This window comes from Furipterus horrens, unplaced genomic scaffold (genome assembly GCF_987537825.1).
Source record: "Furipterus horrens unplaced genomic scaffold, mFurHor1.1.pri manual_scaffold_7, whole genome shotgun sequence".
In the NCBI taxonomy this organism is placed as follows: Eukaryota; Metazoa; Chordata; class Mammalia; order Chiroptera; family Furipteridae; genus Furipterus; species Furipterus horrens.
Genome location: NW_028327177.1, coordinates 102,045,981 through 102,059,571, shown reverse-complemented (window position 1 = coordinate 102,059,571; position 13,591 = coordinate 102,045,981). Strand labels below are relative to the sequence as shown.

General features: G+C 37.0%; 1 protein-coding gene across 2 annotated transcripts in view; it reads left to right on the top strand.

Annotated features, from left to right (window-relative positions):
• The window catches only part of RAD18 (RAD18 E3 ubiquitin protein ligase), a 109,526-nt gene that overhangs the window by 53,979 nt on the left and 41,956 nt on the right, over positions 1 to 13,591 (top strand). For both annotated transcript variants that reach the window (XM_090282958.1, XM_090282957.1), the window contains exons 10-11: positions 3,913 to 4,050; positions 9,074 to 9,248. In XM_090282958.1, the coding sequence (XP_090139084.1) occupies positions 3,913 to 4,050; positions 9,074 to 9,248 (313 nt within the window). The remainder of the gene's footprint in view (positions 1 to 3,912; positions 4,051 to 9,073; positions 9,249 to 13,591) is intronic.

The following is a 13,591-nucleotide window of genomic DNA, read 5'->3' as shown; positions in this document are numbered from 1 at the left end:
CTCTTTTCTGGCTCTTCCAGGGTTTCATGCCCTTAACATATCTGATCATTTCCCCATATTTTCCCAGGCTAGTCCCCTCCCTCTTAATGGTCCCAATTTTGGCTTCTACTGTGCATGTACTCAGTGAAAGGAATTTCCCGTCACCGTCTTCTTCCTCCCCTCATTAATCAGAAGAAATAGTGCCAGTTACTCCCTGGGGTGTCTTCCTGGAGTGACTGTGAAACTGCCCTTTTCTAGTTAATTGGCATGATCAGATGCCTGGTTTGCTCCCTTCCTTTTTGCTAATATCTAACTAACCACCTATATAACATGACCACCATAGAATTAAATTAGAAATCAATAACAAAGCCCCCTGGAAAACTGCCAAATATTTGGAAACTAAGCAGCATCCTTCCAAATAATTAATGGGTCTAAGGAAAATTAAGACCAAGAAATTTCAAAATTATTTATTAACTCATTTAAAAATAAATTCATTACATGTTAACATAACCTTATTTTGATAGGAAATAACTGTTTCCCCAAACAAAAATAATCAAAGTAAATGGAAATTTCTACTCCTAGCCCAGATGACATAACAGAGTACATTTATATTCCTTCCTTAATAAGCTAGAAAACCAGATACAATGTATAAAACAATGGTTTTTTAGATATTGGGAAAAAGTAGCACAGGACTGTGATTCCTGACAGAAGGAAAACAAAGGGGTGAGCTCTCCAGTTCCAGAGCTTACTGCCTGCAGGCCATTTTCAGGCATTGAATGGGGTGCCTCAATATAATTTGGTGGTATCACTGAGTAGGTAAAACAGAAGTGAAAGTTATGGAAGGCCATGGTGTCTAGAATTTGTGGGATAGCTCGCTAGAGAGGAGAGAACCTCAGTTGACGCATGAATGAGAGGAAAGTAAGTGCCTGAGACTAAGGAAAGACTACTTGAAGGTCTGGAGCTCACACAGGGCCAGACACAGCTTGAATCCACCACAAGCCTTAGTAGAGAAACCCTCATAATATATAGGGACATCAGGAAGAATCCTCAGAAAGGTATCGTTGCTTTAGTAGCTGGGCTAATCTACCATAGGGTCAGATGATGAATATTTTAGGCTTTGTAGGCTACATAGGGTCTTTGTAACATGTTCTTGTTTGTTTATTAACATCTTTATAAAAATTTCCCCAGCTGGGTTGCTCAGTTAGTTGGAGCGTCGTCCCGTACACCAAAAGGATGTAGGTTCAATTCCCGGTCAGGACACATGCCTAGGGTGTGGGTTTGATCCCTGGTTGAGGCATGTATGAGAGGCATCCAATCTGATGTTTCTCATATCGATGTCTCCCTCTCCCTTTCCCTTCCATCCCCCCCCACCCCCCCGCCCACGTCCTCTCTACCTTCCTCTCTAAAATCAATGAACATATCCTTGGATGAGGATTTAAAAAAAATTTTATTATAATAACCATTCTTAGCTAGAGAGCCATACAAAAATAGGTTGTAGGTTGGATTTGGCCTTTGATATTTAGACTAATGGTTGTGCTAATTTTTTCTAATGAAAAGATTAAAAAAAAATAGACTTGACTTTTTAGAGCACTTTTAGGTTCAAAGCAAAACTGAAGGGGAGATAGAGTTCCTATATCTCCCTTGATCCACAGATGAAGTCGCTCCTACTTTTAGCATTTTTCTCTCTAAAAAGCAATGTCAAAAATGTCCTTGGGTGAGGATAAAAAAATCTTGGAGAATATGAGTTGGTTGAATGTGGGCTTATTCATTAGCTCCCACAACTATCTGAACCACTTAAAATTTTTAAGAGGTAAATTCAGGGCATCTGACCAGCAGAACTGAGATTTTTAAACTCTAAAGTACTCCTTGCCAAATGGCAGAACTCCTAAAATGAGGTGAAGAGATGAGTGTGAACAGGTTTATTAGTCATACTCCCTTGGCATTGTCCTTTTTGCCTTTTAAAATTATGGTTGAAATACAATATTAGTTTCAGATGTACAATCTAGTAATTCAACACTTATATATTTTATGAAATTGTTTTTTTGAGCAGAGATTACTGTATTGGACTTCTTGAGCCAAAGCCAGAGCAGTGGCTGCCATTTACTTGTGATTTTCAGCGTAGGTATAGGAGTAATTAGATTATAAAAAGAAAATTTTTAATTCTGGGATTTTATTATTTCAGGAGATAAAGCCATTAAGCCTCCAGAAACTGTTAATGAGATTACTTTAGCAGGTTCCTTAATCCACAATCCATAGGTACATAATGGATTACTAGGAAAACGGCCTGGATCTGGTCTAGCTAAATCCTGGAGACCCCATAATGCTGTGTTTCCCTTGCCTAACAGAAACTATCATGGTGTGAGCCCATTCGTCTTTTTGATCCTGGGGAGCAGAAGGAGTACAAAGTAATTATCCTCAAATACATAGAGTTAAATAGGACTTGAAGAAATCACCTCGCTATAATCTTAGGATCTTACCTGTTTCTAAAGAGCCAACTTTCTAGTAATCGTTTTGGCCAACTTATATTTCTTTTGCTGAAATTTTAACCAGTATCTTATTTCAAATTTACCAGACCCTTTATAACCCAACTCCATAGTTTTACTAGGAGTTTTCATATACGTACTAGTCAGATAAATTTATTGAAGTTAGGAGCAGTCTTTCTCTGGTGTCCAAGGACAGTCACATTTATTGATCAGGAATATTGAAATGAGTAAACCTGGCTTCTTCCACAGTAGGGGAGGGAAGTCAGCTGAACTTTCACCAGCCAGGGTTTTGCATGTCTAGACAAGAATTTTCCATTGCCATCAGTTGTCTACAATTTACAGAGCTGTAGCATAGCTCAAAGGCAGTGAATGACTGGAATTCTGGAAGGGTAGCTCTAGCAAATGCATAGTTTTCACTTGAATCACAAAATTTACCCTATACCCAGTTAATCTTAGTATTGTGCTACAGGGAAAATAGGGGTTACTGTGTGAAAAGTCTCAAAACTTTGTTTCGACTATTTGCAGTATGATTCTTTCTAAAATGTATTTTTACAGGATGTATGACATCTTGAACCATGGCTTTAGTGCTTAAGGGTGTTAGATAAGTAAAGTGCATTCTCAGCTATTTGAACCATGGTTCAAATCACAAACGAATGTCTTCAAGCCATGCTCTTTACTGAGTGAATTAATATACATTACTAATGGTGACCTAGAGGTTAGGTTTAAATTATTTTCAGAAGTGAGGTTGTTTGGTGGCGGAGATGTCTTAGGTTGTTAAAGGAGTTCTGACGGGAAATAGGCTACAAGTGTGAAGGGAAAAAAGAGACTTGAAATGGATATTCTTTGCATTTATAACCCAACTTTCCTAGAGGCTTCTGCTTTTATATTTAATTAATATTCTTCATCTTTGTCTTAGAAGTTAGTATGATGTCTCTTTGGATATATTTAGGAAAACAGTATCTTTCATGCTCTATCAAAAGACTTTCTAGAGCAGTGGTTCTCAACCTTCCTAATGCCCCGACCCTCTAATACAGTTCCTCATGTTGTGGTGACCCCCGACCATAACTAATGCATGGTGATTAATCACAGAAACAATATGTAATTATATATGTGTTTTCTGATGGTCTTAGGCGACCCCTGTGAAAGGGTCGTTCGACCCCCAAAGGGGTTGTGACCCACAGGTTGAGAACCACTGTTCTAGAGTATGGGGTTTGGGGAGAAACCTATAGTAGCAGACTGGAATGTCATGTTTCCAGGTTTGTATCTGAGGAAGGGAGAAGATAGAAGGAAAAGGCTTCCATGATGTCCCAGCCCCTTGTATTTTTGTAATGTGCATGATTCCCAAGAGTGCTATTGAGCAAGCTTGTACACTTCTTTATATTCACTGTTTGTTGGATGTAGACGTGTAACTTCTCTAGTACTGGCTTTACTGAGATCTTTTCAATTTCAGGTAAAAAACATCAGAATGAATTTCAGCTTCTGGTGGAGCAGGCCAAAAAAGGATACAAGAAAACTACTGAAATGCCAAAAAAAAAAGTAACAAAAAAAGGAGGTGAATCTACAGAAAAGCTATTCTCTGTATACATGGGTAAGAGATTTTAATTAAAAACAGAAATAATGTTCAATTTTACTATAAAAAAATTAAACCAAAGGAATTTACTTTGGGCTCAGTAGGTATTTGAAATGGGAAGAAATATTTTTAGACATATAGCAGTTATTGAATGTGAATTAAGTTTATAACTGGGAAAAATGAATGAGAGAATGTCCTGAGACACAGTTTCTAAAATCTGTCTTCTTTTCAGTTAATAATAAATCAGAAGTTTCTTAGTTCTTTAAGCTTGAAGATGTTTTGTAGGTGTAGGAATTATTGATGCAGATCTTACAAAGAGAATATGTTATTTTTGTTAAAGGTCACTGGTATTTATTTTAGAGGGAATGTTTTGCTAAAAAGTCTAAAGCTAATATACTTTGTATGCTAACACATAGCATATTTCTTAATTTTGACCCATTTTAGTTTCAGATTAATAATGTATTCATGTTGCCAGGGCTTTGGGCCAGTAAACAAAACAGAATCATATTGGAGGAAAGTATACGAGAAAATTTCTTATTATTTTTTTATTTTGGTAAAATATACATAAGATTTATTATTTTAACCTTTTATAAATGTACAGTTGAGTGGCATTAAATACATTCACAATATAATCATCACCACTATCTATACCTAAAACTTTTTCCTCATCTCCAGTGAAAACTCTACCCATTAAATATAATTTTTTTTCCACTTTACTTCAGCCTCTGGTAATTCTACTTTTTGTGTCTATGAATTTGCTCTTCTAGGTACCTCATATAGGTAGAATCATATAATATTTGTTCTTCTGTGTCAGCTTATTTCATTAAGCATGATGTTTTCAGGGTCTTCAAGTTGTGACATATATCAAAATTTCATTACTTTTTATGACTAACACTCCATTGTGTACATAGCACATTTTGTTTATCCAGTCATCTTTAATGGGTTATTTTCTCCTTATGGCATTTGTGCGTAATGCTGCTATAAAACCTTGGTTTTCAAATACCTCTTCAAGTCTCTCTTTTCCATTCTCTTGGATCTGTACCTAGAAGTGGAATTTCTGGTTCATATGCTAATTCTGTGTTTACCTTTCAAAAAACCACCAAACTATTTTCCACAGTGGTTGTACCATTTTACATGCCCACCAGCAATGTTTGGGCATTTCAAATTCTCTGTATCTTAACCAACATTTGTTTTTTACATAGCCCTTGTGGTAGGTATGAAGTAGTATCTCATTTTGATTTTGATTTGCACTTTCCTAATGCCTAATGATGTTTTTATATGGTTATCAGGCCTTTGTTTGTCTTTGGAGAATGTTAAAGTCCTTTGTCTATTTTTTAAAATTAGGTTGTTAGGGTTTTTTTATACTTGAGTTCTAGGAGTTTTTTTATATATCCTGGATATTAATGCTTTATTATATGGGATTTGCAAATGTTTGTAAACATTTTTGGGGTAGTCTTTTTGCTTTCTTGATGGTATCTTTTGATGCACATAAATGCTTGATTGTGATGAAATCCAGTTTATCAATTTTTTTCTTTTATTGCCTGTACTTTTGGTGTTACTCCATGAAGTTTTTACCAAATCGATGGCATGAAAATTTTCCTTTATGTTTTTTTCTAAGAGTTTATCGTTTTAGCTCTCACATTTAGGTTATGATCCATTTTGAGTTAATTTTTATATATAGTGTAAGGTGAGGGTCCAATTTCATTCTTTTGAATGTAGATAATTCAGTTTTCTGAACACCATTTTTTAAAGACTGTTCTTTCCCCATTGAATACTCTTGACATCCTGTTGAAAAGCAATTGATCATGTATGTGAGGGTTATTCTGTACTCTCTATTTTATTATATTGGTCTATATGTCTGTCATTATGCCAGTAGTATACTGTTTTAATTATTATTGCTTTGTAATAAATTTTGAAGTCCTCCAGCTTTATTTTTCATTTTCAAGACTGTTTTAGCTATCTGGGTCCCATAAGATTCCATGTGAATTTTAAGATGGATTTTTCTATTTCTGCAAAAAGTGCCGTAAGGATTGCATTGAATTTATAGATTGCTTTGGTTAGTTTTGACATTTTAACAGCATTAAGTCTTCCATTCATGAATGTAAGATAATCTTTCACTTATTTATCTTTTCTTTAATTTCTCTCAACAGTTTTATATTTTTCAGTATATGTGTCTTTCACCTCCTTAGTTTGATTTATTCCAAAGTATTTTATTCTTTTAGGCGCTATTGTATTTCTATTGTTGTCTTATTTTCTGGTGTCAGTAGGTTGCTGTCTGAGTATATGAGATCTGTCCAGAAGGTATCCAGCCATATAATATGAAAAATAGAGACGTTTATTGAAAAAGATATAAGATACAAGAAACATTCTGCATAGGACAGTGATACCTCAGCCCCCTTCAAAGTAGGCGCTTTGGGACCTCACAGTTCTCCCAGTCACTATTGGCTGCCCCATCATATTTTCCTGAATCTCATCGATGGTCTGAAATCTCTTCCTTTTCAAAGGTGATTTTAGTTTTGCGAAAAGCCATAAGTTGTAGGGCACCAAATCTGGGCTGTAGGGGGCTGAGTCACCTGGGTGATTTGATGTTTCGCAAAAAAACTCTACATAGGACATGATGCCTGAGCAGGTGCATTATCATGATGAAGCTGCAGAACACCAGTTGCCCATAGCTGTGGCCTTCTGAGTCATCTTGAATAGTTTCCACAAAGGAATGTTCAAGCTTGATGCAGAATTTGATGCAGATTCATCTCTGCTCACTCAGTCATTTTGAATGCGACAGCCTCACGGTACACACGCTCACTCTATGGCATCTATTGCCCCCACTGACTAGTACAGTGAAGTCGTCATTGTTCACACATGCGCATTCCAGTCCACTCTCCTTGACTGCCAGGCTACATCGAAGTGGCAGAAACCGTTCTTGTTATATGAACAATGGCTGGACTTTTTCCTGGACAGACCTCATGTATTTCATGGTCTTTGTGTACAACTTTGATTTGTTCATGCAGTTGTTAAAGATAGTCTTAGAAAGTGATTTAGCTCCTGTAAATCTGGCTTACTGCCTCAGATTAGGAGAACATTTTTATTTATCGGTTGAATCTATGAAAATGATTGATTGCTTCTACTTGGGTTATAACGTATTTTATAGGGTGGGGCAAAAGTAGGTTTGCAGTTGTGAGTATATGAAACAAAGTTTATTCTTGTATTATTTTTTAAGTATATTTTATTGATTATGCTATTACAGTTGTCCCAATTTTTCCCCCTTTGCTCCCCTCTGCCTTGTACCCACCTTCCCTTCAGCAGTCTTCCCCCACCCTCTTAGTTCATGTTCCTGAGTCATGCAACTTCTTTGGCTTTTCCATTTCCTGTGCTATTCTTAACTTCTCCCTGTCTATTTTGTACCTACAAATTATGCTTCTTAATCCCTGAACCATTTCCCTATTCTTCCCCTCCCACCTCACAGCTGATAACCCTCCATATGATCTTCATATCTGTGATTCTGTTCCTATTGTTTTTTGCTTAGTTTTGTGTGTTTGTCTATTTGTTTTTGTTTTTTATATTCAGTTATTGATAGTTTTGAATTTGTTGCCTTTTTAAGTGTTCATGGTTTTGATCCTTTTCTTGTATTATTATTTATTAATTCCATATGAAAAACTGTGAACCTACTTTTGCTCCACCTGTATGTGTTTATGCACATAAACATGGCTCTCTCTGGGGTTCACAGATAAGTGCTGCTGGTAGATTGCTATGCATGAATGTGTGTGTTTGGGAGAAGTGGGGAGTGTGAGAGAGTGGAAGACAGACTGTCACAGACCGACTGAAAGGTTGGGCTTTGTATGGCATCATGCAAATGTATGTACTGTGTTAAGTTTTGCTCTTTAGAAAAACTTTCTCATTGAAGTGCCAGTATAAATTTAAAAGGTGTGCTTAGGCTTATTGAAAGCCAGACATCAGGAGCTTAGTTTTAGAAATTGTATTCTTGTGATATATGCTGTTTTCTGGTATAACAAAAGCTTATATGATTATTTCTGGAAAAATCCTGACTATATGGACCTGGAAAGTTTTTTTTTGGAAGAATTTGTCTTACTCTTTTTCCATGAATTTTCTCCTTTTAACAAAACCTTGACAATTCTTTTTAGTGTCCTTTGTTAAAGGTCACTTGCCTCTATAAGCACACTGGATGAGTGATGTGTGAGAGATCTGCTTCTCTGGGAAACTCGTGACAGGGCTCTGTACTCTCTGCATTCATGGCTTGCATGTTAAGTATAGTACTTAGTTCCTGAATCTAAAAGATAGCACAGTGGAAATCCCAGCTGAGCTCTGAAACAGATTGTGAGGGAGAGTCCTGAGCACCGAAGAATCCTTCACAGATATTATTGTCTGCACTCACATCTGCAGATATTTGGTCATACCTGCATGTCACATTACTATAAACCTTGTGTCTCTATCTGCAATTTGAAACCTCAGAAATCAAGAATATGACAAGGGGTGCATAGAAATGTGACATGTATTGGATCAAACAAAAATATTGGATATATCTGATTAGTTTTTTTCCATAATAAATATTAGATTCGTTGTAATAGATTTAGAAAAATGTCCAGGTAGATATACTACCATATGGTAGTCAGTGACAAATATTGTAATTGTTTTATTAATTAAATCTTTAATCCTTTTTTATTATGTTTTTAATGTTTATCAGTGTTTTCTGATATGTGAATATGCAGGAATTCTTTAGTAATGCTGTAAATATTATAGATGCTGCATTAGAAGTACAAGGTTCTTCCCACTCCTCATTCAAAGGAGATTTTGTTTTTAAATTAATTAATCTGGAAATCCATGGGGTGGACATTATAATTAGATAGCACCATTATAGTGTTTATTCTGATTCTCTGGCTGTCACTAAAGTTTTGGAATCAGTGTTAAATAAACATTTTACTAATACAAATAGCGATGTTAAATGTTGTAGAAATAAATATGCAGATATTGTAGGTTTTAAGGTACTCTTAAATGTTTCCTTTTTTTCTTCTTTTTTTCATTTTAGAACCGAAAGATAATACAATGAAATTCTCAGGTATGCCTTTGGTAATAAACCACTTCTCTCAGTCAAAACTGGACTCCCCGCGGAAATTAGAGCCTAATACACCTGATGATACTTCTAGCTGTACTGATATTCAGGAAGATGATCTTTCTTCATCAGAATCAGATTCATGCAATAGGTGAGAAACTCGTAGTAGTTAGTTATTTTATTTTTTATTTTTTAAAAATATGTATTCTTCTGAGTAACATTCTTTTTTAATTAATTAATTAGTTATTTGAGAGAGGGGAAGGGAGGGAGGAAGAGAGGGAAAGAAACATCATTGTGTAGTTGCTTCTAGCATGCCCCTAAATGGGGACCTAGCCTGCAACCCAGGCCTGTGCCCTGACTGGGAATTGAACCAGCGATCCTTCATTTCATAGGCTGGCTGGCGCTCAGTCTACATGCCACACCAGTCAGGGCCAGTAGTTGATTATTTTAAATGTCTATTTCCTGTGCATGCTAAGATGGGCACAGATAATTAGGAAATAACCTTGAAGCATGGTCCAGTTCCTCAGTCTTTCATTTCAGTCTCCTTTTACCGCTTTGTAACTCTCACAATGATAGCAGGGCAGGGTGTGGAAGGGTATGTGCAGCAATCCTAGGGTGGCTTTGTTTTCTGCCCTGTAGCTGTTGTATAGATATTTTTCCTGGAGTTGGAAAAGAGTATGATAAGCAATGAAAATTTTGTCAAGACAATGAGCGAAGGAGATAAAGATAACTATACTAGAAAATAGTGATGATCAGAAAGGCAGTGCATAGCTGGGTAAAACAAGAAGAATTTAATTGAACAAGTAGAAGCAAAGGGGAAACTTTAAAAATAAGAGATTTGGAGGTAAGTCATTTTCCAACTGATTTTTATAAAGATATTTTAAAAACATGAATTTTTAAATGAAGACATAGTGTTAAATAATTTATACACACACGCACACACACACATATACACATAGACACTATTTTATGTTCTTTTTTTTTAAATGTATTTTATTGATTATATTGTTACAATAGTTCTGATTTTCTCCCCTTTACTCCCCTCCACCCAGCATCTCCCTCTCCCAGCAATCCCCACCAAGTCCATACCCCTGGTTCGTAAAAAATAACTATCCCTCCCTCTCAGATATTAAGACCCTTTGTAATCTTGTAAATGACAATGGGCGAAGGTCTCAAGCTCCTCTAGTTGCTTCAAGCTGGACATGGTGGTCGTCCTACCTACCCTTGGGTCCAGAAAACCCTAATAATAGTGGGGGTGTGGAGGGGAGGGTGGCCTTCCCACATGGGGAAGGATCGTGCAGACTCCAGGTCAGTTGGCGGTCTCCGGACAACGGCATGCTTGGTTTAACAGGCTGGCATCCTTGTTGTGTTCTGGGGGCAATAGGTTTGATGAAAAGGGTTAAAAGACTTCATTCAATCCATAACTACTAGATGACAAAAGGCAGGGATTAATTTTTCAATGTTCCATATTAGGAGAAAGAAAAAAAAAAAAGAGAAGAAAAAAGGGCTTCTTTGGAGGAAGGTGTGCTAGGCACATCTCACCTGTCCAAAATCCTTTTGCCCATTATACTTAGTTTGGGCTGAGGAAAATAGTTTAGGTTTCCCCCTTCTCAAACCTCTGGGCCCTTTCTGTCCAAGCCATTAGGATAGAAAAGAGAAACCCGGTTTAAAGTGAAGCCCACACACCACCCCATTCTTCACCAACCCAGCCATTTAGTTCAGCCAAACTGTTGAGTATCAGGAGGCAGCACTGCAGACAGGATTAAGTGAGGCTTATGTGTACAGACAATCACTCAGGTAATGCGATCATAGGCTTATGTCCTTTGAAAACAGAAAACACATGTTAATTTATGTAACATAACCCACAAACAAGTCTCTAAATCTGTAAGACTCTCTTATTGGGAAGACATCCAGTTGCAAGGCACTTGATATTCTACTTGCCTGCAACTTGAATATCTTTGATGATATCACAGACATGGTTTAATTTTCAAGTGAAACCATATCTTAAATGAGAAGAAACTTTTAAGATGGTTAGTTGCCCTATTTTATAGTCTACTACTGATCATTGTGATTTTCCTTGAATAATGATTTTTCTCCCTAAGATTACCCTCCTTGTCTTTAAAGGGACTACATTAAGTCCATTTTTAACTTATCCTGTTCATTTGCATAAACATAACAAGAGCAGCAAATGATCACTTATGATCTTTAGTTCTGCTTTGCTAGAACTTACCCAAGGAATATTTGGGGTGACCCTCAGTCTGTTCTTCAGGGCACAGAAGCTGAGTCACATATCTGGCATTCATCCTTGCCTGTACACACCTGTCCTTTCCAAGTCTTTCTGGTTTTTCATTGTGCCTTAAGGTCCCTTCTAGCCATCTTTCAGGAAAACAACCTTCGTTCCTTCCCAGGAAAGATTGCTGTGGACTGCACAACCAACCATGGTACCAGGCCTTTTATCTCGTGGGCTTTTATTACCTTTGAAAGTCATTCCCCGTTCCTCGGGGCTTTTTGGTAACAACCTGAGCCCAAGTATGTCTCCTTTAGGCTTGACATTCCAGTCAAAGACTTGATCAAAAAAAAAAAGAAAAAAAAAGGAACCTCTATTAACAACTGGTCTTATTAGTTCTATGAAAAGAAACTTCTGTCATTACTTACTTGTTTAGAATGCCAAACTCTGGAGGGATCAAATAGGGAGAGAAATATACAACGTGAAGGAAAATCTTTGTCCTAATATTCACTGAACTGGTATTTCCATTCTTCATATTTTCATTCTTCCCCCACTAAAAAAAAATTTTTGTTTGTTTTTCCATTACAGTTGTCTCACTTTTTCCCCCTCTTGCTTCCCTGCACCCTGTCCCTTCCTTCCCCCACATTCAGTCCCCACTCAATTGCCCATGTCCGTGGGTCATTTATACATGTTTTTTGACTTGACCCTTCCCCTTCTTACCCACTTCTCTCCCACCTCCCCCCTTGTTACTGTTAGTCTACTTCTTGTTTACATACCTCTGGTTCAGTTTTGCTCATTTGTTTATGTTGTTCATTAGTTTCCTGTAATAGGTGACAGCATAACGTATTTTTCTTTCATTGCCTGGCTTATTTCGCTAAGCATAATTTTCTCTAGTTCCATCCATGTTGTTCCAAATGGTAGAAGTTCCTTCTTTCTTTCTGCTACATAGAACTCCATTGTGTAAATGTACCACAGTTTTTTGATCCACTCATCTACAGATGGGCATTTAGGTTGTTTCCAGCACTTGGCTATTGTAAATAGTGCTGCTATGAACATTGGAGTGCATAGGTTCTTTTGAATTGGTGTTTCAGGACTTTTTGGATATAATCCTAGCAATGGAATTGCTGGTTCCAAAGGCAGTTCCATTTTTAGTTTTTTGAGGAAATTCCAAACTGTTTTCCATAGTGGCTGCACCAGTCTGCATTCCCACAAGCAATGCACCAGGGTTCCCGTTTCTCCGCATCCTCTCCAGCACAAGTTGTTTGTTGATTTGTTGATGATGGCCATCCTGACTGGTGTGAGGTGGTATCTCATTGCGGTTTTTATTTGCATCTCTCTGATGGCTAGTGATGTTGAGCATACTTTCATATGTCTATGGGCCCTCTGTATGTCTTCTTTGGAGAAGTGTTTGTTCAGTTCCTTTGCCCATTTTTTAATTGGGTTGTCTGTCTTCTTGGTGTTGAGTCGTATGAGTTTTTTATATATTTTGGAGATCAATCCCTTGTCTGAGATGTCATTGGCGAATATATTTTCCCATATGGTTGGTTTCCTTTTCATCTTGCTGATGTTTTCTTTAGCTGAGCAGAAACTTTTTAGTTTGATGTAGTCCCACTTGTTTATTCTTTCCTTTATTTCCCTTGCCTTAGGAGATATATCAGTGAAAATGTTGCTACGTGGGATATCTGAAATTTTCCTGCCTATTTTTTCCTCTAGGACTTTTATGGTATCACGGCTTACATTTAAGTCTTTGATCCATTTTGAGTTTATTCTGGTGTATGGTGTAAGTTGGTGGTCTAGTTTCATTTTTTTGCATGTCCCTGTCCAGTTCTCCCAACACCATTTGTTGAAGAGGCTCTTTTCACTCCATTTGATGTTCTTTCCCCCTTTGTCAAATATTAGTTGACCATATGAACCTGGGTTTATTTCTGGGCTCTCTATTCTGTTCCATTGATCTATATGTCTGTTTTTATGCCAGTACCAGACTGTTTTGATTACCGTGGCCTTGTAGTATAGTTTGATATCAGGTGTTGTGATTCCTCCTACTGTGTTCTTCCTCAAAATTGCTGTGGCTATTCGGGCTCTTTTTTGGTTCCATATAAATTTTTGAAGTATTTGTTCTAGGTCTGTGAAAAATGTCATTGGTATTTTAATAGGGATTGCATTGAATCTATAAATTGCTTTGGGTAGTATGGACATTTTAATGATGTTGATTCTTCCCATTCATGAGCATGGTATATGCTTCCATTTATTTGTATCTTCTTTAATTT